The following is a 25,845-nucleotide window of genomic DNA, read 5'->3' on the forward strand; positions in this document are numbered from 1 at the left end:
GAGCTCGGGGGACTCTGGGGCAGCGCGGGTGGCCCAGGATTTGGGGAGGGTGGGACAGCCCCCAAGGGACATCTAGGGTTGGCTTTTCCAAGTCCCTCGCCCTCATTTTACCCGTTAGTTGGGCCGCGGTGTGATGGAGCGAGCTCGGCCTCGGGGAGCCCGCGGGTGACGTGAAAGCAGGAGTGGGGAAACTGAGGCCCAGAGCGGAAACCCGGGGTCCTTTGGTGTCCTTTTGGACACCAAACCCGCTGGTCCCCGGACTGCTGCGATGCTGAGCTGGGACCTCTCCCTCCTGCAACCCCCGGGCTGCCTTTCCTCCCCTCCTTCCAGGCGGGTGGGCAGCGGGGCAGGCAGGGGAAGGGGGCCGGGGCAGGCAGGGGTGGCCTTGCCCAGGGGTCCGCTCCCGGGCCGGGCTGGCAGCCCCCTCCGCAAGCCCCGCTGCCACTCGCAAAGCGCTGCTGCCACCTCGTGGTGCCGTGTCCCCCCCGCTCGCCCGCTGTCCCCGCGTCCCCGAAGCCAGCTCCAGGCGCCCGGCCACATCCTGCACCCGGCAGGGCTGGGGGCGCGGGGGGGCTGGGGCTCGCACCGGTGCCCGGAGGGTCCGTAGGCACCCAGTGACATCCTCACACCGAAGCCACGCAGAGCCCAGACCTTCCTCTCCCACCGCGCTACGCGGACCCCAGGACGCCGCGTCTTAACTGATGGGGAAACTGAGGCACGGGGAGGCAGACCAGCGGCTGCATGAGCTTGCTGGTGGTCCCCAGCATCCCAGCTGCGTGCGCTGGGCACCACCGCCGCCACCACGCGCGGCATCAGTGCTCGGTGGTGACCAAACAGGGCAGGGGAGACCTCCCGGTCCCTCCGCAAAGAGGTGGCAAAGGGGCTGAGTCCGGTCCCATCTGCTCTCATCTTTTTTTAGCCCCGGTGCTTCCCTGCCCTGCAGCTGCCCAGCCCCGGAGCAGGTGCTTCGGGCTGGTGATTTATCTGCACGTCAGCATCCCGGGAGCGTCTCCGAGCAGTACGCAGGCAAGGGCAGGGGAGCGGGATGGATGGTTTTCCTCCGGAGGCGGCCGAGGGATGCCAGCCCCGCGTGGATGTGCCATCCCGTGGCTGGAGAGGGCCATGGGGCTTGGGTCGCACCTTCAAGTAGGGCGGTTGAAGGACGCAGCTCCCTCATTCTCGAGATCTTCCCTCTCCAGATGTAGCACCAAGACTTCTGGTCCTCCCAGCATCTGCTCTTCTCCGGGACCTCCTGAGCCCCCCAAGCAGGGGATAGGGAAAGCTCTGGGCTGGAGAAACCTGGAGGAAGAGTTTAACTTGACTCCAGACTTGCATCTTCATCGGTTTTTCCATCTCCCTCCTTGCAGAGCCGGGAGAAGAGCAGCTGCCCGCAGGCACAGGCCCTTCGCTCCCAGCCCTGCGGTGCCAGGGGGAGGTGCCCAGGCCGGGTGCTCCCATGCTCGAGGAGGCAGGTACTGCTGAAAGAGGAGCCTGCCTTGAATTTCCAGCAGTGCTTTGCATTCCCAACCTGCTCGTTTTTTTCCCAGAGCCTGGAGAAACCCCCGAGATCGCTAGCTCTGAGTGGTCCGGCCGGGACCCCGCATCCATCTCACACACAGTTTGCTCTGCCCACAGATTGGAAGTGCGCAGTTGGGAAGCCTTCAGCTCTCCCTCCCTTTTCCCTTCCCCTCCCCACTGGAATCCGGCTTTCGGGATCAAAAATACTACTGGCTATTTTTAAAGCGTCGACTTAGCCCCCTCTCCTCCAGCTCGCGGTGACGGATCGGGCTGTCGTAAAGTTCAGCTGTTTTCTGCTCCCTCCGCACTGAGCCCAGGACGTTAACAGCCGTGATTCCCTCCTCGCTCCTGCCCGCAGCCAAACCCACACCGGGGACCAAGATTCGTGTCCAGAGCGTCTGGGGACATTTGGTGGCCCGTCCTGTGGCTGGTCGGAGTGGCATTTGCTGGGGTAAGTGGAGCACTGGGACCCTCGGCAGAGGTTTGGGGAGGGAGGGATGGGGGCTTTATGCCAAGCATGGTGTGGAAAGAAGGGTGGATGCTTTGGGTTTGAGCAGGCACTGTGCAAACGGCCCGTCCGCTGCTGTGTCTGTACCTGGAGAGAAGCGAAATCCCTTCTTCCAGCTCTCCAGCAAATCCTGCCTTCCCCAGGCCCCTCTTCCGACTCCGATCCCAACCCTGCAGCTCGGCTCTCCCCTGCAGCATCCCGGGGGGATGCTAGCCGCTGTGCCGTGGTCCGGGGAGCACAGGGATGACACTCGGGGCTCGGCTCATCCCCTGCCTCCAACCTCAAGAGCCTGGCTGATCCCGCTCGCCCAGGGATGCTCGGGAAAGGCTGGCGGAGCTCTCCCTGACGGGGGCTTAACCGAGCCGCGTTCGGGAGCAATGCTGGTGGGTGGCAGAAGGGTTTGCTCGTGTCCTCAGCTTTGGTGGAGACAGATGAGCTCCTTGGAGACCTGATGCCTCTTCAGATACGTTGTGCTGAGTTTCCCCATCCACACAGGCCATTTTGGGTGCAAACCCACCTGGGTTCGGACCGGGGCTCCTGGCAGCAGTGGGTTTGCAGACAGGGCTGATGCCAGCTCAGAGCCAGGCTGGGGCCGGTCTCCCTGAGCAAATTAAATCTCCGAAGCACTAGGGTTAAACCAAACCCTCGCCAAACTCATTGCGTTAGTGATGGGGCTAGATGGGGGCTGGAGCCAAGCTGTGACCATGCTGTCCCAACCTTTAGAGGGATGACATTGCTCCAGATGACAATCCACGTGGGTGACGCTCACAGGCAGAGCTGCACCTTACCTGCTTTGCACCAAAAATTACGCAGCTGCCACGGTCAGGGTCTCTTCCCCCCGCCTGGGGCATTGCAGTGCTTGGGAAAGCCTCGTCTTTTCGGGCAGGAGGGTCTGGGTAACGCCAGCTGCTCTGCAGCCCCCTCAGTGGCAGGATTTGGTGACCCAGCTGGCGGGATCCGGTGCTTTGTGCCTCCTAAACCTCCAGCTGATTTTGCTGGTGAGAAGCGGGGGGGGGAGTTGGCTTTCGGAAGCGGTTTGATCACAGATGCTTTTGTCTTGGTACCGTGACTCTCTGCCAGCTCGGGAGAAATTCCCAGCCTCCTCAGCCCAACATATGCCTGCAGCCCCCAGCTCAGAGAGCTGCTGCGCACTGACGGCATTAAAGCAATCGATGGCTCCATTTCACGGCACGGCCAGGATCCGGCACGTCGCCAGGGAGGTGAGCCCATAACACTGAGTCTCAGGGCCGCGAGGCAGGGGAAGGACCCCACGACCCCCTGGGCTGCAGCAACCTGGATATCCCGGTTTGGTTTCTCCGTTCGAAGTTTCCCCTCCCTTGTCCAAACAAAGCGGGCGGGTGGGATGCCGAGAGGCCTCCGCTCTCGCCGAGCCCAGATGGTACCGTCTGCTGTTCCAGAAGAATTCCCACCTGCCCGCCCTGCGTGTAACCGATTCCCTCGGTGGGTGTCTGCGCCTCCCCGCGCCGGGGGCTCGCTGCGGGGAAGCCTACGGCAGCAGATGGGGAGGATACCAAGCACCCGAGGCATGGCCAGGGCGGACCTTGGGAGGCTACACTAGGATATGGGTCTTATTTTTTAAACAACATTTTTTCCACTCCCTGGTTATCCCTCGTTACCAGGTAACAGAGGCCCGGAGCATAAATACTGGGCAGGGAAAAGAGCTGCAAAGCCTCCATGCACCCCGGGAGCAAAAAACGGGCATCTAAAACCTTCCTCCTGCAGTAGCTGCTGATGTAAATCCCAGCTGGGATTTGAACCCAAGCTGGTATTTATTCTTTGTTTTCCTTTCTTCTATCCATTGGCCCCAAGGAAGATGTACTGTTACACTTAAAACAAGAGTCTGGCTGTAGATTTAAGCTGCCATAAGCAGCCGTGATCCCTCCTTTTCTCCCCAGTTCCCTGGGTGAAGAGCAGTTCAGCGGCTGCCACGACCCACCCCAGCACTGGCTGCATGGTTCATGCAGCAGGAGAGCTCACGTCGGGGTCAGAGCAGGAGAGGAGAGGGTCGGAGGGGGAAACCCTTTTCCCCCCCATCCCTAAACAACCCAAACTGGTCTAGAGGTGCAGTGCAGAAATCGGGAGCGCTTCCCCCCGGGAGGGCCGTGGCGGTACCTGGAGGGGTTTGGTTAAGCCCTGCTGCTCCCTCTGCTCTCCTGGGCTCAGGTTGGCACGAGGCTCCGGGTGCGAAGGCATCGAGGGTGCTGCAGGTCTGCGAGGCTTCGCTCCCTACCATGAAGAGCAAGACCTGGAAAACAGCAGGAATTTGGCTTAGGAGGCAGGAGGCTTTTCTGAACGGGTTCCCAAAGGGGTTTGTGGGTGCTGGGGGCACTGAGGGACCCACTTTCAATCCCTGCCCTCCAGCCGTAACTGCCAGGGATCCTAAAGGGACAGGCCACCCCTGGAAAAGCCCGATGTGGACATTTCCCCACCATTTCTCCTCCCTGCAGGAATGGGGGTTTGTGCAGCCGCTCTCTGCACCCAAGCCCTTGCAGGTGGGCATTCGGGAACCCAGCCGGCGTGGCCTGGCGTTCGTCAACCCCTGGGGACACCGGCCACCTTTGGCCCGTGCCGTATTTGTGTTCAGGACTCAGCTTCCCCCTCCTGGGGCACAGCCACAAGAGACATGGCCGAAAAAGTATTCCCTGCAGGGATACATCCACGGGGAAAAGCACAGTGCTTTTCCCCAGGGACTCGCTCCACAGGGGTGCAGGTGGGGGGTTGCAGTATCACCCGAGGAAGGAAAACCAGGTAGCTCCAAGGAAGCCAGCTCCCGCAGCCCGTGCTGCACCCCACGAGTGACGTGTCCCCATACCACCGAGTAGAACCACCCAGCTAGGGTGGTCTGGGGGCTCCCACCTCCTCCTCGGGCTCCTCTGCCCTCCCCTTGCCACACACCATCTCCCTCTGCCCCCTCCGTTTGTTGTTCTTGGCTGGGGTTTAGCCTGTCTAAATTTAGGCGGATCTATTTCAACACCCATCCTCTGCCCTGGGGGGGGAAGAGGACGGAGCAAAGGTAGCTGGGGAGGAAGAGCAGGGACCGCGGTGCCCTGCAGTGGGGTCCGCTCCCCGCACCCCCGGCCGGGCTTTCCGCACCAGCACCCTGGATTTTATCCGGCTGCGAGGCCATGGAGGTGCCCAGGACTGAGGTTGGCATTTTCCCAGCTGTCATCCCATGGATCTCTCTGGCTGTCACCTGGGGTAGAGCTGGGTGACAAGGACAAGCCAGCCCGTCTGTCCACCAGGGAAGGAGCTCCCTGCGCTGGGAACCAGCTCGTCTCCGGAGGAGGCTGATGCAGGTGAGTGAGGCTGCAGCAAAGCAAGGGCAGGGACGAGGGTCCGAGGAGCAGGACATGGGCACTGGCACCCAGGGGTGCTCTAGGGTCCGGTCCCACGTGTAGGTGACCCCAAACAGGGAGGACTGGGGTGTCCGAGCCCCCCTCGCTGCCCTGCCTGGCACAGCCAAAAACCATCTATCTCCCCTCACAGGTGGCATCACCTTGGGCTTGCGGAGCATCTCTAACTGCTGCTACTGCCTTTCTCCTAATGCCATTGGGGTCAGGACGTCCCAAAGAAAGTCCTGCTGCCTGCAGGACCCACGGCAGGGCCTCTCCTTGCCCCGGCCAGAGCCACGCTTCTCCGCTACACATTAACCGGCTGTTTATCTGCCAAGCGTTGCGCCAGGTCCCCTCCATGTCACCACCTCCAGGGGATTTTGGGGGGTAGTGCTGAGGGGTCACTAGCTCCTGTGAGCCCCAAGAAAGGCGCTCAGCCTGGTCAAACAGGAGAGGGCGAGACATGACAGAGCAAGTGCCAGCCATCGGAGGAGGATCGGAGCGCACAGTCTGCTTGTTCCTCGCTCACCAGTACACACCAAACAGGAGCCTAGTTCCCAGTTCCCAGCACCGGGGCTCGTGTCCCCGTGCCCCAGGGCTTCAGAGACCACTTTCACCCCTCTATCAGCTCAGCTTGTCCTCGCTGCCAAGAGCAGCTGGCAGCCAGAGCATCGCCAGCAGGTCTGAAGCATGTTTTTGCTCCAGACATCTGCCCCGTTAGCCATTAATCCAGCTGGCAGAGGAACGCGGGGGGCCGCCAGCACTCAGCTACGTCACCGTGCCAGCCAGTACAACTAACGGCGGTTGTTTAACGGCTGTAGCCGTGACAAAGGGAGCTGAAAGGTGCTAGACGGAGCTGGTGGGACTGTGATTTCTCCTTTTTTTGAGAAAAAGGATGAGAATTCAGTCTCTCGTCCCCCCTGGTTGCAGCTTACACTTACTAGCAATCGCAGTGTCAGTAATATCAACTCCTTGGGCTGCCGAGGGTACCAGGCACAGACACATCACCGTTGAGCATCAGCCTCTGGCAACTGGCACCTCACACAAGCTAAAGGGGAGAAAAAAAAAAAAAATACCGATTTCACATACAGCAGTGTCAAAAGGACCTTTGCAAAAGGCCCTTTGACTAACAAGTGACTAATAACCGGCTGTTAAAATAAGCCACCAAGGACTCAAATCCCCAGCCCTGATGAAGCACAAGGGAAGTTAAATTTTCCCTGCGGCTGCACCTCCTCCTGCCGCAGCCCACTGCCTGGATGCATGCAGCTTCTTGCAGTCCCCTTCCAGCCAGCTCGAGCCCCCCCAGCACCCAGGGAGCAGCCAGAGCCAGCGCAAGCAAGGGGGAAAAGGTGGAACGTGGCTGAGAGCACGATTCCCAGTTTTGAGGGAACCTGGACGCAGGTTTTTGGTGGAGCAGGAGGTGCTGGTATCCCCCGGTGGTGCTGGCTGTGGACATCATGGCAGTCGCACTTATAATTTGGCTTTTCAACTCCTATCCCCTTGGATGCTGTGCTCCAAACCTTCGTTTTGGTGGGGACAGCAGCAGGCCAGAGGCAGCCCGTGCTGCACCCGACATGTAGGACAGTTTGGGTCCTCTCCGCACTCATCGGCTGCTCGCAGCCCTGCTGTGAAGTCTCTTCGAGCCCCTGGAGCTCACCGATCCTCTCCAAGGGCAGCTGGAAGCTTTAAATTTTTGACACACTGAGCTACACAGCACAGCTGCCTCGGGGTGGAAGATGAGAGCCGCAGTGATTGAAAACGGTTAAAAAAACCAAACCCTCTGGGATTTTGCTCAAAAGCTTGCCTCCCCCCGAGAGGCAGCAGTGCAGCCAAGCCCTGCAGGGCCACGTTTGGCAGCTGCCTGGATGCTGGCAGCTCCGTACCTGCAGCAGCTCACATTTGCTGGCACCTCTCAGATCCCACCTCCACTTTGCTTCTAGGGGACCTGCTGAATGAAGCAGAGACAAGCCAGAGGGTGAGCAACCCCCCAGGCTCTGCATGGATTGGAATGGGGAAACCTGCCTGCAGTAAGAGCCCAGGGCAGCAGGAAAACCCCAGCTTCTTCCTTCGAGCTCTCTTCCTCCTCCTCTTCTGCAGGCATGGTAAGGATCTGCATGGGCAGAGCCGTATCCCTGGCAAGGATACCCATGGGAGCTGCAGCCCCAGGGTGCAGGGAGGGTACAACCACGGCAGAGCTCCTGGGAGGTGCCTGGAGCAAGCAGAAGATCCTCTCGTCGCAGCCGTAAGGCTCAGGCAGTATCAGCGTGCCCTTGGCCCGCCACAGCCAGAGGGAAGGGCAGGCAGCATTCCCACCAGCATCGCCTGCCCTTACCAGGGTAGCCTCAGCAAGGAGAGCATCCCCCTGCTCTCCTGCAGCAGGCTGTTTCCCTTGGGAGAACCCTTAAAAGCTCTATTATCTCCCAAGATAAGACAGGGACAGCAGGGCACAGGGACCAGCCAAATTCCAAGGTCTTCCAGCGAAAGGCACCGGCCGCATCCATCACTCAGTCCCTCGCTTTCCTCCCTGCAACCCAGACAATCTACTAGGAGGGCTGAGCCCCACATCCTGCAAAACCTAAATTCACACACACCCCCAGCAACACCCAGCCCATCCCTTATAACCCCTCTGCTTAATGAGCTAAATGATCCCCGCTGGGGCCAGTTCCTTAGCTCTCCTGGAGCTGTGGCACATGGCACTGCCTTCCGTAGCACGGAGGAATCACATTTGAGGGGCAGGATGTCCTTGGTGCGGTCAAGCCTAGCACGAAAAAACGATTGCACGGCCCGGCCAAGGTTGAAATGGGAAGAAGGGGTTTCGCAGCTCAGGAGTTCCCGTTTGTCCCCGGCAAGCCCTGGGGCGAAGAATCTCCGTCTGAGCCACCTCCCAGGGCCACAGTCACAACTGCTGCCCTGGTTCTCGGCAGTGCTCGTGCCTGAGGTACAATCTCACATCCCAGTTGCTTCAGGACCCCCCTTCGGCCCCGTGACGGCCCTCCGCGCCGGGCTCCAGCCTGTTTCTGCAGCAGGCAACCCTGGATTCGTTCCCCTCAGGCACGTAAGCAGCAGGTCATTTAAACTGGCCGCTGCGTTCATTAATATAGGGAGAGAAGTGCTTCCAAAAAGCGTCTCCATCATGAGATCTGGAGTGGGCCAGATGGTGGGAGGTGGTGGGAGGAGAAGGGGCTGCCCTTCCCCACTCCTACAGCTCTACTGGGATGCCTCGGGCCGTCCCGTCTCTCCCAGTTTCTTCCCAGTGCAAGATCCTGCGCTGCAACTCGGAGTACGTGGCTGCCACCCTCAACCTGCGCGGCTCCAACAGGAACGCGGCGTACTGCAACGCCCTCCGCTCCTACTCCCACTGCACCCGCAAGACGGCTCGCACATGCCGGGGCGACCTGGCCTACCACTCCGCCGTCCACGGCATCGAGGACCTCATGATCCAGAACAACTGCTCCAAGGAGGGTCCCACATCGCCGCCCCGACCCCGGCCCCCGGCCCCCAACCATCAGGGCTTCGAGTCTCTCGATATCTGCAACTACGAGAAGAGTTTTCTCTACAAGCACGGCCAGCCCCCCAGCTACCAGCACTGCGCGGCTTTCGGGGACCCCCATATCCGCACTTTCCATGATGACTTCCACACTTGCCGAGTGGAGGGCTCCTGGCCTCTCTTGGACAATGACTACTTGTTTGTGCAAGCAACCAGCTCTCCGGTGGCGAAGGGGTCCAACGCTACGGTCACTAGCAAGGTAACGCTCGCGCATAGGGCTTGGCAGCAAACCCACGCACCTCCGGGATGCAGCGATGGCCTAGGGCACTCCCTACGCTCCCTAAAATGGCCGGGGAGGGCAGCAACAGCTTCAGCTAAACCCACATGGGATCAGGAATTAACGTCTGCAGGAACAAGTGGGATGAAGGTCCTTGAGGGGAACAGAGAGACCTGCAAACGCTCCTGGGGGATGGGTTACTGCGTGGTCCGTAGGTTACCTGCATGCAGTCTATCCGGGCTTGGCCCCGTCTCAGTTTTCAGTTGCTTAAACGGTATTAAAGAAAGGAGGAAACAAAGGGAGGAAAGAAGGAAACATTGCTGTCTTCCCCGAAGGACTGCAGCAATGTGGGAGAGATGGTTTGGGGCAGAGGGGGATGGATCGGTGAGGCAGACGTGCGCAGTCTGCTTTGCCCTCCCCTAGAGAGCTGATACCTGGGGTGGGGGAACACGGCCGCCACTCTCACACCCGGCAAGTCAGATCAAACCCCCTCTGATCTGCTCTCTGCAGCTCACCATCATCTTCAAGAACATGAAGGAATGCATCGACCAGAAGGTCTACCAGGCTGAGATAGACAGCCTCCCGGCAGCCTTCGAGGACGGCTCGGTGAACGGGGGCGAGAGGCCGGGCGGGAGCAGCTTGGCTATCCGGGAGCGCAGCCCTGGGCGGCACGTGGAGATCCGTGCGGAGTACATCGGCACCACCATCGCCGTCCGTCAGGCCGGCCGCCAGCTCTCCTTCTCCATCCGGGCAGCCGAGGAGGTGGCGCGCGCCTTCACGGAGGAGCAAGACCTGCAGCTTTGCGTGGGCGGCTGCCCCCGCAGCCAGCGCATCTCCCGCAGCGAGTGCTGCCGCGGCCGCGTGGCGGCAGAGACGGCTCGGGCGCTCTGCAAGGAGATGCTGCCCGTGGAGGACGTCTACTTCCAGTCGTGCGTCTTCGATGTGGTGACCTCGGGGGATGCCAACTTCACCATGGCGGCTCACGGCGCCCTGGAGGATGCCAGGGTCTTCCTTCCCAACGCTGAGAAACTGCACATCTTCCAGGCTGGGGCAGGCTGCCCGCGCATCTCTTCTTCCTTCCTCCTCCTCCTCCTCCTCCTCACCTCTGGTCTTCGGGTTGTTTTGTTGCACTTTTAACTCTCGCTGGCATTGCATACAGCAGAGGGGACACATCCAGCCAGTCCAAGAGAACTGCTGACTCAAGACCCATGCCGTGCGGATCAAGAGGGATGCCTTACCTGGGATCACGTCTCTCTGCGGCAATAAAGAATCGGAGACCCAGACCTTTGGAGAGGGGAGCACTGGAGCTGAAAGGCGGTGAGACGCTGGCTTGCATCCGCTGTTCTTGCACGTACGGCACCGGTTGAACCTGGTTCCTCTCCCGAAGGCAGATCACGGGTTTTTCTGTTGGATTGTGATGCAATTTTTTTTTTCTAAAGATGAGGACGTTGCAGCCCTATCAAAGAAAAAGAAACACACGGGGTGAAGACATGTTTAGAAAACCTCTCTGCCCCTCAAAGCCTTTCCATAAACTTGCTTCACACCTTTCTTCCAGTGTCACTACAGCAGAGTTTTACTCAGGAACCCTACAGATTCAGAAATAATGGGCCCAAAGCCCAGACCCCAATTTTTAGAAGTCAAAAATGTTGTCTGGTGGATTTGGGGCCCCTTCACCCAGCTGCTACCAAAGCAATGCGAGAGTGAAGCAAGGCAGTAAGTTGGTTATCGGAGTGCCGTGACGAAGGTTTGAGATTTTTGAGCTAGAAATCACCCATTTGATACTGTGTTCTCCTCGCTCTGGATTAGTAACGTGCTAATTTCCAGCGTCGGGAGCTGCAGAGCGTCAGGTCTCTGGCATTTCAGGCTACCGTTGCTATTTTTCCTTGTTGTCTTGGCACCTGTCTAGGACTCAATATAGCCAGTTCTGGACTTTGGACCAGCGTTGAGTTTCAGTGAGGAAAAATACCCCTTGGCATTCCCCTCCCTTGGGCCCAACTTTCTCCGTCGCTGCCACAACCCTGTTCAAATCCAACCCAGACTGTGGGTTTGACGTGCAAAAGAGAGTTAGTAATGGAGACGCGGAGCTGGCAAAAAGCCATGCGGCTGTATCGATGGGCAGGGGAACGACTAGCAGATGTACATACATCGAGAGGTGAGGCCAAATTAGATGTTTAATATATTTAAGAGGTTTTAAGTAAAGCAGATAGAGTATATGATAAGAAATATTTTCCATATGCAAAGACTTTTTTTTTAATAAAGAGGGCTCACATTAAAAACTTTGCCGTTCCTGTCCCGTGGAGCCGTAAGAAGAGCCTTGCAAAGCCCTAGCCTTGTGGAGGCAAAGAATTAAGCTGGCAGACGCGGGCAGGATTTGGGCATGCCGCTCGGGGAAGGAATACTGCAGACCATCCAGGTACGGAGGATCTGTCAAGCTGTAAAGGGAGGTTTTACAATTCACGTTTCAGTATATCTGCAGTCTCTTTGGTCAGGTTTGGGTTTTTTTTTTCCCTCTGGTTCTTCTGCCGAGGGCACAAAGAGTAAATACAGAAATGTTTCTTCGATATCTCAGCATATTTCCTCCTCCGATACGCGCTCAAAGCACACGGTGACTAGCGTGAGAGTTTCTCTGTTTCTTGCATGGTGCTCTCGCTAATCCCAGAAGGTTTTGACATTAAAGGTGTCTATTTTTGAAGTCCTCATTTCCTGTCATCTGTCTCTTTATTTCGTTGGTCGGCAGCAGCAGGTGAAGATAATAATATCTCGCCTTCCACCCACTGCTCCTTTTACTCTGGAGCATTTTGTGGTCTATATATACGTGCACTGAATGAGGAGAGGAAGCCAGCCTGCCTCGCTGCTACGCTCCACCACTTTGCAGGAGCCTGCAGGTCCCCGTGGGAGCAACGTTCCCCGCAGGGATAAAATCCTCAGGAGCCCTTAAGAGGCTGCAGGGTTGATAGTGCTGGAGCTCCTTATAGAAACAGGATTGGCTTGATCCAGTAATAAAAGGTAGCCACCTCCAGGGCGCGAAACAGCAGCTCTTCAACAGCACCCAGCAATGCTACGCAACAGCCAGAAACAGTGGCACGGACACGCTGCAGGGACAGATTTTATGATGCAGAATATAATTATCCTTTAGATTTTGGCCAACGGAGCCAATCAACAAGAATGCCATGGGGAAAGCAGGGCTTTCCTCATGGAGAGATGAGGATCTCGCTGGCTGATGACCCTTGCAGGTGAGCGGGTCCACACTGGCCCCCCAGATCCAGCCTCTCGGTACCTCCGCGGTCATAAAATGGGGACAGAAGAGTCCCCAGGACCCGCCATCAATGTGAAGGCGGTGGAGGTGATCCTGCGCGAGCCCTGGGCACGTGGGCATGGCAGGGAAGTGGCGCAGCAGAGCCTGGCCCACCACGTGTCTCGTAGCATCACGCTAGCTCCGTCCCCACCGAGGAGCGTGGCGAGTGCTAACCCAGAGCTTTCCAGGAGGGTTGTTACACAGACTCACTCTTCCCAACCTGCTCGGGAACTTCCCACCCGGGAAGGGGGCAACGAGTGGGGCTCCACGGGCTTTGCTCCCACTGAAAAGAAGAGCAGAGTTTCCTGGATCTACCTGTGAAAGGCGGATTCAAGACCCCTCACACATCATCCACCTGACAAACCCCAAAGCCCGTGAGAATCGTGGAGTATCTCAAGTTGGAAGGGACCCATAAGGACCATCAAGTCCAACTCCCTGCTCCTCGCAGGACTACCTAAAACTAAACCATATGACTAAGAGCGTCGTCCAGATGCTCCTTGAAGAGAGGACTTTGGCCAGCACTCTCTGGAAGAGGTGAGCCAGACCGCCCCGAGCAGCTCGCGGAGGTCCGAAGCTCTGGTTCTGGTTGGAGCAGGTATCGGGGAGTCACAGCACGTCAACAAGGCCACCACCTCCCTCACACGCGATGCAGATGCTTAAACGTGAGCTGCAGCCTGGCGGGGGTCCAGCAACGCAGAAGGAGCGTGCACAGCGTTGAATGGGTTTGCGCCTGTTCTCCAAATTGTTCTGTACTCTGCATCCTCAACTTAATGATTGCAGAGGAAGCAAGACCTTTCAAAGGCGTGCTAAAGTCTCTAAGTAGAAAAGAGACCTTTCCACCCCTGACAGATTGCAGTCTGAAATAAAGAAGTGGAACGTAGGCGTGGATCCAAGCCCCACTGATGTCAACAAGAGTATTTCCATTGACGTCAGTAGACTTTGGATCAAGCCCTTAAATTTCCTAGCATATGTCACCTGCTAAAAAAGACACCGGCGACACCGGCCAGCATTTTCAAAAGCGAGCCCAGTTTGGGCCGTTCTGCATCCAGACGCCCAACCTGGGCGGTTGGAGCAAGGGAATTCCCAGTCTGGATCAGACCTGGGGTTCGCCTGCCCTGGTAGGCGGTTGTCAACAGCAGCCAGCACCGGGTCTCGCAGGAAGGTGTGAGAAGTCTGGGACAATCCGCTCCTCTTACAGCCCGTCTCGCTCTGATCTCTAGTAGTTAGAGAAATGCCAAGGCCTTGGGGCATGAGGTGTAGTAGCCAAACCTGAACCTTCATTAGCAGCTGCTTCTACGTGTCATAAACCAGCCTGATCATCAGAGGTGGCCACGTTTGCCAGCTCCCGGTGTTGCGGTGAGGGCACGCAGCTGTGTAAGTTGGAGCTGCCAAGCCTCTAACCTGCAAACCAGAGCCGTCCGAATCAGAAGCAGGTCTCCAAAACGGCAGCGCCGGTTTAAGAGCCGCCCAAACGTGCAGCTCTCCTCGGCGTGTTTCCTGCCAAATCCCGGCATGTTTTGTTAGCAAGATGTTAAGGCCAAGGCGAGAACTTCCTCCACCAAGTTCAGGGTTAGATTCGGCTTCCTCACGTTCGCAAGGGCCAACGCCTTCAGCAGCATCACCAGCAGGGAACGTGGCTGAAACGGGCACGTCTTGGTGCGGAATGCTTCCTCACGTTCCTCCTCATCTGGCATGAAAAATAACCTCAAACCACAGAAAAAAGAAATAAATAAATAAGCTGCCAGCGGGCATTTGGGCAGCAGGTGGAGAGAAGCCAGATCTCAGGAGGTCCAACCTCCCCGTTGTCCTCGTGAAGTGGCAAATGCCACGGTTGTCAGCCTCTTACAGCCGTTCCTCCTTCTTCTTCTTGTAAATACACGAAGTAAAGATTAACGCTCATTCTCACTTCTACAAATACACAAGCAGCACGCTCAAAACGCGAGAAATTGGCCCAAAACGCGAGAAATCGGCCCACAACAGCCAAATTTAAACGCAGCTCCACTTGCCCCCTCTTAAACTTTGTAGCTAGGACTGGGCAGGCCAAATACACCCGTACCATTAGCCTGTCGCGTGTGTAAGCCGAACAACCAGCCCGCGTGGGTGGATGGAGGAAAACCACTGCCGTGTCGTTCCCGGCAAGGCCTCTAGATGTCTGCACAACCCAAAGTATGAGAAGGACTTCGGAGGAGTCGGCAGCTCCGCAGGCCAGGAGATGTCCATCCTCACCCCAAACACCGCGAAATGCCCCCCGGTAAAGGTTTCACCGTTTGGCCTCGTCGCCTGCGAGATCAGCGAAGGTGAAGGAGGTCTAGGAGGGGATTGACACCCCCCCCCCCCCAATTTTAGCCACCCAACCTGGTTCTCTCAATTCGGGATCTTGATGTTTGGGGTGGGCATCTCCGGCGAGGATCCCCTTGCCCCCAGGCACACCCACCCACACGCCGGCAGCCTCAGAGTAGCTCTGGTTTGCTGAAAAGTAAGAAATCTTCCGTATTTCTTTGCTCTCTCCAGCATCTGCGGCCCCGGCTGGGGCCTTTCAAGGGACAATTGGATGGAGCAGGGAGGGAAGCTCAGGAAATCTTTTGCTTTGTGATACTTTCTCCTCCCTTCACAACAACGTATTTCAAACCCAGCTGACACCAAAGGCAAAGAGGACCTAGTTTGGCAAAGAGATGAGCTGGATTTGTTCTTTCAGAAGAGGGAAGCTCGGCCAACGGAGCCGAGAGCAGCAGGTTCAGCTGGCCCTGCTGCGTGCCGGGAGCCCAGGAGAGGTCACACTCTCCCAGCCGGAGGAAAGAGCTGCTGAGTCTTCCTGCCCAGAGCAGATGACAGACACGGGACTTCCCAAACCCTGAATTCAAATTCCTCCTTGCTTATGGATGACTGAGTTGAGTCTCTTGTCACAGGCTGTTGACACTTAGCTCCGGCTTTCCCCTTCCTCTGTTGCAAAAAGACAATCTGGCGGCCAGAAAAGCAGTGAAGAAATCCCACCGCGGCAAAGAACCATCTGTCAGGGAGAGCTTTCGCATTGCGCTCCTTGGCAGGAGCTGGAGAGCTGGGGCTCTGGGGGAAAAGCCCTCACGCCCGAGCCCCGAGAGGACTTCTCTCCGTTCAGCGGGGATGGGGAAGGGGAAAAGGGGATCCCGATCTGTGCCACGAAGCATTTCAAAACGGTATGCAGCCCGCACAACGCTACGAAGCACAGGCAGCGGCGACACAAGCCATCGCTGTGGACGAAAGCAGCAAAAAAAGCTGCTTTTCGAAACCCCTACCGGGGATCCGCCCTGAGAGCTTTCCAACCTGTTTCTGGTAGATCCCTGGAAACACCTCTGTATTCCAGCACCCCGGCGGTGCTGTGCCCCCCCCTGCCACAAGCCAGGCACCACAAACCTTAACAACCTCGCCAAAACTGTGGCTTTTATTCAGAAACTAAAACGGAGACACTCCCCTTGCTTCCCTGCCTGCTTTCAAACCTAGAAATCTTTTGCAGTTGAATCACGGCCGTGGCCACAGCCAAAGGTGAGGGGTGAGAAGCCGAGGACAGGCGGTGGCTTTCCAGGAGCCACCCAAGTCCCACAGTCCCTCGTTTTCCAGCTGCAGCGCCACGCACCCGATGCAATCAGCGTGGGATTTATTTATTATGTTCCCTGTACACAAACAACCTCGCCAAAGGAAATGCCTTCTCCGCCCCGGCTCCCGCTCTTGACCACACAACAGGCACACTCCGTCCCTTCGCTCGGGCCATTGTGAATCCCTTCACGTCCTTCTCTTCCCCCCCTGCCTGCCTCAAATTTGCTGGAAGCAACCATATATGGTGAAAAAAAGGAAGAAAACGGCACCGAGAAGCTCCAGGGCTGCAGCATCCGGCAGGCACCCGCCAGATCTCCCAGCGGTTCAGGGGTGGCAGCCGGTTGTCTGATAGACGGGGCAAAGGATAACCTGCCACGAGAGGAGCGTGGCTTCTCCAGGCAACGATGGGTAGCGGCTCCCGATAACCTAGACCAGGGAAAAAAAAAGGCTTTTATAAGCATCGGGATTTTATTACAAGCGGGATTCAGATAGATGGTGGGAACACGGGTAGTTTCCAGCAAGGCACGACGCGGCTGGCACGGAGCGCGGCGCTCAAGGCTCTTGCGCTGGCCAGTTTCTGTTTTACCTAATTCCTTCTCCATGACCCACGCAGCAGCCCCGGCTTTCTGTGAGTCACCTCAGGGCCTGGTTTGTTGCTCAGCCCAACCCTGCAGCTTTTGAACCGGGTTATCCCCAGCGTATAAGGTTAGTCATGCAGCTCTCCTCGCCGTCCCTCGCCACCGGCCAGGCACAGCGGGAGAGGGCAAGGCTGCGGCCACTCTCCCCATCCACCCTCAGCAGTAGCTTTGCTCTCAGTCAAGGTTGGAGGGATCCTCCGAGCACCACGATGCCAGTGGGAAATGAGCCGAGAGGGGGGGGCGAATGCCTTAACGCAATCGTTTAGCGGGAGCGAGGAAGCCCCCAAGAGCTGGTCTCTGCCCAGAAATCCAAGCGGCTTCTCTTCTGATGCCCTTGATTTTTTTGAAGGAGACGTGACATTTTGAAGCTTTTGTTTTTACAAGCGTTTCCGAAACCCTTGCTTGATCCGGGGTGCTGCTTGCGTGGGAAACCCTGTGAACCAAGTCTCAGCCCCGAGGAAATTACAGCTGCTCCTTCTCCTGCAGAAGGATCGGGGAGGCATTTCCAGCCGGATAGGGGTCAGGGGAACAAAGGGCAAAAGCTGGCTGAGAGATAAGGAGAAATCTGGAGAGGATTGGGGCCGTGGAACGTGCCTTGGACCATATCTTTGGCCAGCTCTTTGGCTCAGGACTCGATCGTCCTTTGACATTGCTGGAATGTGTTTTACCATCCAAGAGCGAGCAGCCGTGGGCTGGACACATCTTCCTTGGAAAGATGGGCACCGAAGGAAACCGGAGAGGGAGAGCGTAAACACGGCTCCTAAGGGAATGCTGGGCGCAGATCCAAGCTGGGGTCTTTGGGATCAAATATCCCGTAGCTGGCAAGGCTGGAAGGAGAGCTCTCCTCATTTTGCCAAATTAGAACAAATCCGCAATCCTTCGTTAATCCGGCACCTTTTTTCCTAGTGTGCCACAAGAAACAATGGGGCGAGCTTGCCGGGACCAGAGGCGGCAGGAAAAGGTGCAGTTCCTCCATTATGTACCCAATTGTGAAATAATTCTCTCACAGCAAGGAAATTTGTCCTGCAGTTTGGCAGGCGAACAGTTTATGCCCTCCAGTTTATCTGGCCGGTTTATCGGTTTATACTAACAGGTGTGAATTGACTCCGGGGGAAGGAGAGGATGGCAGAGAAAGAAAAGCACGGTGCGTGCCAGAAACACACAGACAAACAAGCTCCAAAGGACAACGGAGACAACTCCTAACAAAAACACATCTCTCTTCCTCATTCGGGGTGGGGACGCCTTGGGAGCCCCCGTTTTCCGTTCCTGCTTTGTTGGGTGGCTCCAGAAATATTGTTTTCCCATTTCCTCCACTCCCCATGTTTTCCTGAACGGTAAAAGCATTAACAGCTTTTAAAACCAAGGGCAAAATAGCCCCCGCCTGTCAGGGGGGGAATGTATGCTCAGCAAAAATGACCTAGGAAGGAAAATTCGAGGGTTTCTCCGAGTCGAAAGACTCCTGCTACGGGGACAACACAACAGTCCCCGCTCCCCAAATCTGGGCTGGAAAAGAGGGACGAGGGCCCTGCCCCGGGCACAGTTTATAGGAAGGATGTGGTTGTTTGTCCTCCCTTAGATCAAGATAGTCTTGCTGACGAAAAAAAGTTGCCTGTTTTCTGCGGCGAAGAGCAAGAACCATCTAGACATTGTGATCTTAAAAATAAACATTTGCCTCAGATTTTCTCACCGGCTAACTTTCTGTGTGGGTGTCGTGTCCGTCCCCGTCCCCCCCCCCCCAAGACACTGGCTCGAAGGATCCCGAAGCGCGGGGGAGCGGGAGGGGGTGTCGCGCTTCCCTTTTAGCGATATGACGGCGCGCTGAGAGGGCTATTTCTGGGAAGGACGTGTGGGAAGGGTCCCCGAAACCCGGAGGGTGAGGAGGGGGCGCGGGTCCCCCATCGGGGGGTCGTGAGGGGGCTGCGGAAAGCCCCCCCCCCCCCCCCCATGACACCCCAGAAGGACGGAGAGAAGCCCACAGGGTCGGGCTTCGATCCCCTACCCTAAATCCGTCTTTTTTTTTTTACCTCAAATGATGTGGCGGGGGGGACAGGGGGCTGAGGAAACGCCTCAGGCACCGGCTGAGGGAAGGCCGGGGGGGGGGGGGGGGGGGGGCTGTGGAAATGCCCCCAGGCTGCCCTGGGCGGGGGGACTGAGGAAGGGGGAAGAAAGCCCCCCGAAGCGGGGGGGGTGTGGGGGGTGCGAGGGGAGCACCGGCGGTCCCGTCAAGCCGCTCCCAGTCCGCCCAGTACGGCGGGGCCCGGCCCGGCCCAGCAGACCCTAACCCGGGCACGGCACCCGCCCCGAGGGGGCTCTCCCCCTCCCTCCTGCCTGAGAACATTACATCCCCTTCGCCGCTCGCCATCGGCCGCCGCCGCCGCCCGCCCTCGCTCCCCATTGGCCTGCCGCGCTGTCACTCCGTCCCCCTCACCCTCCCCGTCCCCCCCCCCCCCCTCCTCTCCCTTGAACACGCTCGCCTCTCCTTCACACGCTGTCCACGCTCCGCACCCGGCGCGCCGATTGGTCGGCCGGGCTGTAAACAAGGTGGCGGCGGCCAATGGGGGCGCTGATCACGCGAGCAGCACGCCTGGCCACGCGCCCTCGGCGTGGCGCTGCTGGCATCAACAAGCGCGGGCGGGGGGAGGGCGGGGAGGCGGAGGCTATAAAAGGGGGAGGCCGGCGGGGTCTCTCTCACAGCGTTGAGGGCAGCGAGCGGTGCCGGCCGGCCGTAGAGCGGAGCAGCCTTGCCTAACCCCCCCCCACCTCCTTCAGCTCTAGGAAGCGGAGGGTCGGATTGCTCCTTTTAACTACAATCGGGCTGTTTCAGGGTTTGGTTTTTTTTTTTTTTCTCTTCGGGGAAAAAAAAAAACGAACCCGCGCGGTTCCTGCCCTCCGCAGCCGCCCCCCCCCGCCCCCCCGCGCTGCTTTCTCAAGAGCGTTCCCCCGCGCTAGCCTCAGCCATGGTGATGTTCAAGAAGGTGAAGACCTTCCTGATGGCCTTCAGCGAGCCTGAGAAGGTCTACTGCAGCGGGGAGAAGGTGGCCGGGCGCGTGTTGGTGGAGGTGGCCGAGGTCACTCGCGTCAGCGCCGTCAGGTTGCTGGCCTGCGGGGTGGCCAAAGTCAACTGGGCCAAGGGCCCCCAGCAGTGCCGGCAGGAGATGGAGTACCTGCGCTTCGAGGACGTCCTCGCCCTGGAGGAGCAGCCCACGGGTGAGGATCTGGGGCTGGGAGGAGGGAGTTGGGGGGCAGAAGGTGGTGGGGAGGAAGGGCTTGAAGGCCGTCCGTTGACCAGCGGCTCTTCCTGCCGGCTGGACCCTTCGGGAGTCTCCGGTTGCGTCCCCTTGGGGCAGGCGTTGACTGGGTTGGTTCTACGGTGAGCAGTAGCGGTGTTTCGCTGGTGTCAGGGCTCGGCACCGAGACGGAAGTGGGACTGGACGTTGACCGAGTCTTGGGAGAAATAGGCAAATTCATGGAAACCTGGGGCAGAGGATGGCAGGGCTCGGCTAAGTCAAGTTCAAAGTTTGAAAGCCGAGGGCCGCTGAGCCCTAACCAGAGCCTGAAACAAAAGCTGGACGAGCTACCCGCCGGAGCGTGCAGAAGCCGTTGGGTGTTGATGTGGCTGGCAGAGCAGGCAGCAATGCTGTATGTCCGCAGGGAGCGAGTACCGGAGTCGGCCTTGGCTGGGCGGCAGGAGGGTGCCGCTCGATCGGCACGGTGCACGGACAGGTGGTGGTCAGGGAGTGGCAAGCGCAGATCTCACCCGAGGCAAGGAGTCTCTTCTGGGCACGGAGAACTCCCTTCAGCAGCCTCCTAGTTAGGCTGGCTCCAGGGAAGGCGAGAGATAGGGACTTGGCAAAGCGTCCTGGGAGGTAACCGGGGTGACGTGAGTCTTGGAGATGGAGAGATAGCTGGGGAAAGAAGCGGGTGCTCGATAACTCCCACAAAGTGGAAGTAGGGTGTGGTGAGGAGAGGTAACAGGGACCGAAGCGCAGCGGGACACAGTGTTCTGCCTTCAGATGGGGGTGTTGAAAGGAGAAGTGAGAGTAAACGAGCGGCGCTTCCCTGCTTCGAGAAGACGCCGGGTTCTCAGGCTGCTCTTGGGGGACAGGTGTAGGCGGCTCTTCCCAAACAGCTAACGCAGCTCAAGCCTGCGCAGCGCTTGTCTTGATCGCTGCCTGTGCAAGCAGAACAGAGGATAATGCTTAGGAACAAACCCCTGGAGCTTCAGCTGACGTTTCCCTTCCCCTTTTCTTTTCCCAGATGGGGACGGATCTGTAATCTTGAGACCCGGGGAACAAATACGAGTACAAATTCGGATTCGAGCTTCCCAGGGGTGAGTGTGAGAGGAACGCTGCCTCTTAAATTGAATTGGATTGCTACGGGAAATTCTCCTGTTGCCTCGGTTGTGTCTGACAAGCGTCTCTTTCCCAGGCCTCTGGGTACCACCTTCAAGGGAAAGTACGGCTGCGTGGATTATTGGGTGAAGGCCTTCCTGGAGCGCCCGTCCTTTCCCACTCAGGAGATAAAGAAGCGCTTCGAGGTTATGGATCCTGTTGATGTGAACACTCCAGAATTGCTGGTAAGCGCCGCTTTACTACGAAAGCTTTGGGTGTCAACAGGCGTCACGAGAGAGAAAAGCCCTTGGGTAGGGTCAGTCCAACCTCCATCATTGAGATGCCCCTAATAGGCTTTATCGTTGAGCGTGGATTAAATGCTTAGTTCTTAAGAAGTCATAGTTACTCGTAGAAATCTACACCGAGACCGGTAAAATGAGGCGCTTGTTCTGCTTTCACTCCGCTGCGAGACACTCGAGCCTCACAGGGAGCTCGAAGCTCGCGTTGCAGAACGAGAGGAAGGAAGGAAGGAGGAGCGGGATGGGAGCGGCCCGGCGGGTTTCACCCGGGTAACAATCTCGTTTCTCTGCAGTCCCCGGTTGCTGCCAAGAAGGAGAAGAAGGTGTCCTGTATGTTCATTCCTGATGGACGCGTGTCGGTCAGCGCTCAAATCGACAGGAAAGGCTTTTGTGAAGGTAAGAGCCTGCCCTCCGCTGCGGGAGGGAGGGGGGAAGGGGGGCGGGGGGGGGGGGGTGTTAATCAGCTAAAAGGGGCTTCCCGCAAGGAAAAAGTGCGGACCGTCCTAAAGGCCCAGGCGTGGTTCCCTCCCCAGGTGACGAGATCTGCATCAACGCCGACTTCGAGAACACTTGCTCCCGCATTGTGGTGCCCAAAGCGGCCATCATCGCCAAGCACACCTACCTGGCCAACGGGCAGACCAAGGTCTTCACCCAAAAAACTCTCCTGCGTCCGAGGCAACCACATCATCTCGGGCATGTCCGAGTCCTGGCGGGGCAAAACCATCCGCGTCAAGAAGCTCAAACCGTCCATCTTGGGCTGCAACATCCTGCGCGTGGAGTATTTCCTGCAGGTGAGTGGCTTGGATTGCCGTTCCTCTTCCTCGCTTGGCCAGCGTACCGGCAGACTTTGTCCCCCTCTTGGTTCCCGACATCCCTTAAAGCTCCGGTTCTTGCCCTCGCAGATCTACGTCAGCGTCCCGGCTCCAAGAAGATCATCTTGGAGCTGCCCCTTGTCATCGGCAGCCGCTGGGGCATCGGCAGCCGCAGCTCCAGCATGGCCAGTCAGACCAGCTCCGAAATGAGCTGGGTGGACTTGAACCTCCCCGATGCTCCGGAAGGTGAGTGGAGCGAAGGGGTCCTTGGCAGGCACCGCTGTGACACCCCCTGCCCCCCCCCCCAAGTTTGGGAGGGGGCTAAGAGGGGTTCCGGTGGGGTGTTGCGGGGGAGCACGGGCGATGGCGGAGAGCTCACCGGTCCCTCCGTCCCTCGCAGCACCCCCGTGCTACCTGGACATCGTTCCCGAAGACCACCGCCTGGAGAGCCCCACCACTCCCCTCCTGGAGGATCCCGAAAGCTTTGACAGCCCCATCTTCATGTACGCTCCGGAGTTCAAGTTCATGCCACCACCCACCTACACGGAGGTGAGAAGCGCTGCCGGCGCGGCTGGCTGCGGGAAGGCTTAACCCCTGGGTGAGGGCGGCAGGACAGAGGAGGCAGCTCGGGCAGAAACGTTCCGGTGGGGTTTAGCCTTGGGACGAAGGCTCCGAGCGTCTCAACGGCCTCTCGGCTTCCTCCCTCAGGTGGACCCCTGCATCGCTAACAACAACATGCAGTGAGCGCCGAGGAAAAAGTTACTCTCCCGCTTTTTCCGGACTCTTAATCCGCCGTGATGGACGCCTTGCGAGCAGCGCCCGGGCCTCGGGTCTAGGAGCCCTGCTGCAGGGAGGAGCGGCCGCTCGAAGGGCAACCCCGGCTCTGCTCGGCGAGCGTGGAAGAGGCGATGAGGTGTACGAGTCTTTTGCGTTCCCTCGCGTGCTGGCTGTACCGAGAAACCCTGCTGCGGCTCAGGGGTGGGTTTGGACCTCGCTCACAGCCAGTGTCTTCCAAAAAAAAAAAAAAAAAACCCAAAACCCCAAACTACCAAGGTGCTTACGTGGAAACCGCCAGGAGAATCTTGAGGTGGAGCAGGGGCGGTGTAAAGGCCTCGCCCGCCTCCTTTACAAACCCTGAGGGGAGGCAGATTCCAGCCTAAAAAGACTTTAAAAAAAAAAAAAAAAGACAGTTATGTCAAGAAACGGCCGTCGTGATGCCTTCAACCCGAAAACACCCGTCCTGGGGGACGGGCGCGACCTGTTTGTTCGGTTCGGTGTCGAGAGCGCGCGTGCGGGGACTGTAACTAACCCCCTTCCTCCGACGGCGGGGTTGGCGTCGCTCTCGCCCCAAACGCCCTTTTCATTCGGAGCTGCCCGGCGGCGGGCCGTCCTGCCGCTGCTCCGGCGCTCCCTCTCTCCCCTCGCCCGAGGGCGACGTGGAGACGGAGAGCGATGAGCAGCGGCTCCGTCCAGCCCCCCGGGAAAGAGCCGACCCCCCTCGGAGGAGCTTTGGCTAGGCCGAGGAGCACTGCCCCCCGTGCCAAGCCCGCTCTCCTTTGCTTGCCGGAATTCCGCTTGGAAGCTCGCCTCCGAGCCGGTTTGCGTTCCGCGGTTCGATCTCGCCGTGTTAATTCTCTCGGCTGGTGGAAGCCCGCGCTCCCGTGGGACGGGGAGAACGGCTGGAGCGCCCTGCGTGCTCTTGCTTTCCGTCACTAACCGCTGCTCCAGCCTCCCCCGGTCGCCGCTTCCCGGTTCCCGCCGGCCTTGGGTGGGGACCGCAGGGGCCGATGAGGATCCCGTGGGACGCCGGAGCCAGCGTTTTCCCCCCTGTGCTGGCAGAATTCCTCACCCGTTTCCCCCCCCCCCCCGCTGTCCGTCCTGACCCAAGCTGGCGCCGAACCCAGCCTTGCCGGCGGAACCGAACCCCATCCCGGCTTGGGGGGGGGCCTGGCTCTTCCCCAGTTCGCCTGAAGAGAGGGAAGCTCTTAAATCCCAGCGGCTGCCTCCGGCTGTTCCGGACACAAATCGAGACCAGCAATAGCTCCTTTTCTACTGTTTTGTATCCGGGTTTTGGGAAGGGGGGTGGGGGGTGGGGTGGGGAGAAAAAACCAGTGTCGTTCTTGGTGCTGCCGGTGTGCCGTAGGCCCCCGGAGGGGCCGTGGTTAATAAAAGAGGGAAACGAGATGGTTGTGGAGCCTCTTGGACTTGAGCTTGGGTGGGGGGGTGGAGGGTGGCCCAGTCCCAAATGGCGTCACCCTGCTGGGGGGGGGAGGGGTCTGCTTGTCCCCTTCCGCCGGCAGAAGCTGGGTGCGACGGCAGCACCCGCCTTCGGGCGCCGGCGCTCCTTGACCGGGACTGCAGCCGATTTGCCCAGAGCGGGGCAGCGCCTCTGCTCTGCGGCGCGGGGGGAACCCCGAAACCCACGCCGTGCTCTCCAGGCTTCGGAGGAGGGGGGGTTTCCCCCCGTTTTTTGGGACCTGGCCGGCAAAACACCTGCAGCCTGGCGCGAGCCGAGCTTTGCCGAGCCTTTTTTTCCCCTGACTAGCCCGCGGCATCCCCGGGAGCTGGCCGAGGTGGGAGCAGACATCCCGCGTCCCGGCTGACGGCTGGGAGGGGAAACTGAGGCACGCTGAGCGGGGCCCGGGGTAGGAAACTCCTGCCGGCCCCCGAGCCGCACGCGGGCGGCACCCGTGTCTTCCTCGGTCTCCGTCACTGCCGGAGGCCGGCGTAGCAGCGTCCCCCCTCCTCCGTAGCCCTTTTTTGGGGGATGTAGGTGAAAGTTAACGGAAAAAGGGCCGGGGCACCAGCAGCGCCGGTGCCCGCCGGCCGTATTGAGGAACTGAGCGAGGAAAACAGCCGCAAGCTCGGCAGCGGGCTCCGGTCCCTCACCCCTCCCCGACTTGGCAGCCGCCCCGGTTGCCCGTCGCCCGGTGGCTCGCTCCCGGTGAGGCCCCCACCGAAGCTTGACCCAACGCCCCGGGAGCCCGGGGGGGGGATATGGGGCCGGCCCCGGAACACCGAAGCAGCGGCGGGGGCTCCCATTCCTCTCCGGTCACCCCTGCGACGCCGCACCCGTACGCAAATCCACCGTGCCTCAGTTTCCCCATCCTGCCAGAGCCGCTGACGCCTCGTCCAACCTCGCCGGGAGCCCCTTTCTCCCCCCGTTCCCCCCCTGCCTGCCCTTATCTCCCCGCTGCCGGTGCAGCGCGGCACCAGTTCGGCACGTAGGGGCCTTATCGCCGGGAAGCCGGCTGTTCCAGCCGTGCCAGGCCAGCGCGGTTCGTCCAGCCGCACGCCTCGGCCCCGGCGAGCCCGACCCCGACCCCGCGGAGCGAGTGGAGTCCCTGTCCCCCGTCCGAGCCCTGCCCCGTCCGGTGACGCCGGCGAAGGGACGCGATGCCGCCGCGGCGGGTTTAGCCCCGCTCTCATCCGTTTATTCCAACCACCACGTTTCCCACCCTGCCCTTATCCCAGCTCCGTCCCGGGAAAGTCACCGCGTTCCCAGCCCGGTGCCGCGAGGGGCTCCCGGGAATGTGTCCGTGTCGTGTCGTGTGTCCCCGTCCCCCCCCGCCCCATGACGCTGCGGACACCACGGCTCGGCCCGGCGATCCTCCGTCCCTCCCCTCGGAGCGGCCCACCCCAGACGCTCCCATGGGTGCGAAGCTCATGGGGGGACACCCCCCCACCCCCCCCACACCGCACCCGTGGGGAAACCCTCCGGGCACCGGTTGCTCCGGCTCCCCTCCGTGCCTCAGTT

General features: G+C 59.3%; 2 protein-coding genes across 4 annotated transcripts; both read left to right on the plus strand.

Moving 5' to 3' along the window:
• The first annotated feature begins 1,851 nt into the window (after positions 1 to 1,851).
• HJV (hemojuvelin BMP co-receptor) lies at positions 1,852 to 11,842 on the plus strand. Of its 3 annotated transcripts, none has more exons than XM_076360011.1 (4): positions 1,852 to 1,969; positions 7,320 to 7,481; positions 8,623 to 9,125; positions 9,654 to 11,842. In XM_076360011.1, exons 2-4 carry the CDS (start codon positions 7,388 to 7,390, stop codon positions 10,278 to 10,280), a joined length of 1,224 nt encoding a protein of 407 aa, XP_076216126.1. In that variant the 5' UTR covers positions 1,852 to 1,969; positions 7,320 to 7,387; the 3' UTR covers positions 10,281 to 11,842. The 3 variants fall into 3 exon arrangements, with proteins under 3 accessions (XP_076216126.1, XP_076216124.1, XP_076216125.1); XM_076360009.1 differs by lacking the exon at positions 1,852 to 1,969 and adding an exon at positions 5,052 to 5,343; XM_076360010.1 differs by lacking the exon at positions 1,852 to 1,969 and having other exon boundaries at positions 7,431 to 7,481; positions 8,634 to 9,125.
• Positions 11,843 to 19,540: 7,698 nt separating this feature from the next.
• On the plus strand, positions 19,541 to 23,433 carry TXNIP (thioredoxin interacting protein). Its single transcript, XM_076359876.1, is given in 11 exon segments — positions 19,541 to 19,853; positions 20,904 to 20,929; positions 20,931 to 20,980; positions 21,075 to 21,222; positions 21,570 to 21,672; positions 21,810 to 21,931; positions 21,933 to 22,067; positions 22,179 to 22,188; positions 22,191 to 22,334; positions 22,489 to 22,637; positions 22,797 to 23,433. Coding segments are annotated over 11 exon segments (1,173 nt in total). The 5' UTR covers positions 19,541 to 19,603; the 3' UTR covers positions 22,833 to 23,433.
• The last annotated feature ends 2,412 nt before the right edge of the window (positions 23,434 to 25,845 follow it).

The sequence above is a fragment of the Aptenodytes patagonicus genome, chromosome 26 (genome assembly GCF_965638725.1).
Source record: "Aptenodytes patagonicus chromosome 26, bAptPat1.pri.cur, whole genome shotgun sequence".
In the NCBI taxonomy this organism is placed as follows: domain Eukaryota; kingdom Metazoa; phylum Chordata; class Aves; order Sphenisciformes; family Spheniscidae; genus Aptenodytes; species Aptenodytes patagonicus.

Coding starts and splice junctions, on each gene's coding strand:
- HJV (XM_076360011.1), top strand. CDS start 7,388: ATGGGGAAACCTGCCTGCAGTAAGAGCCCAGGGCAGCAGGAAAACCCC. Junction 7,482..8,622: donor CCTCCTCTTCTGCAGGCATG/GTAAGGATCTGC, acceptor CGTCTCTCCCAG/TTTCTTCCCAGTGCAAGATC. Junction 9,126..9,653: donor ACGCTACGGTCACTAGCAAG/GTAACGCTCGCG, acceptor TGCTCTCTGCAG/CTCACCATCATCTTCAAGAA.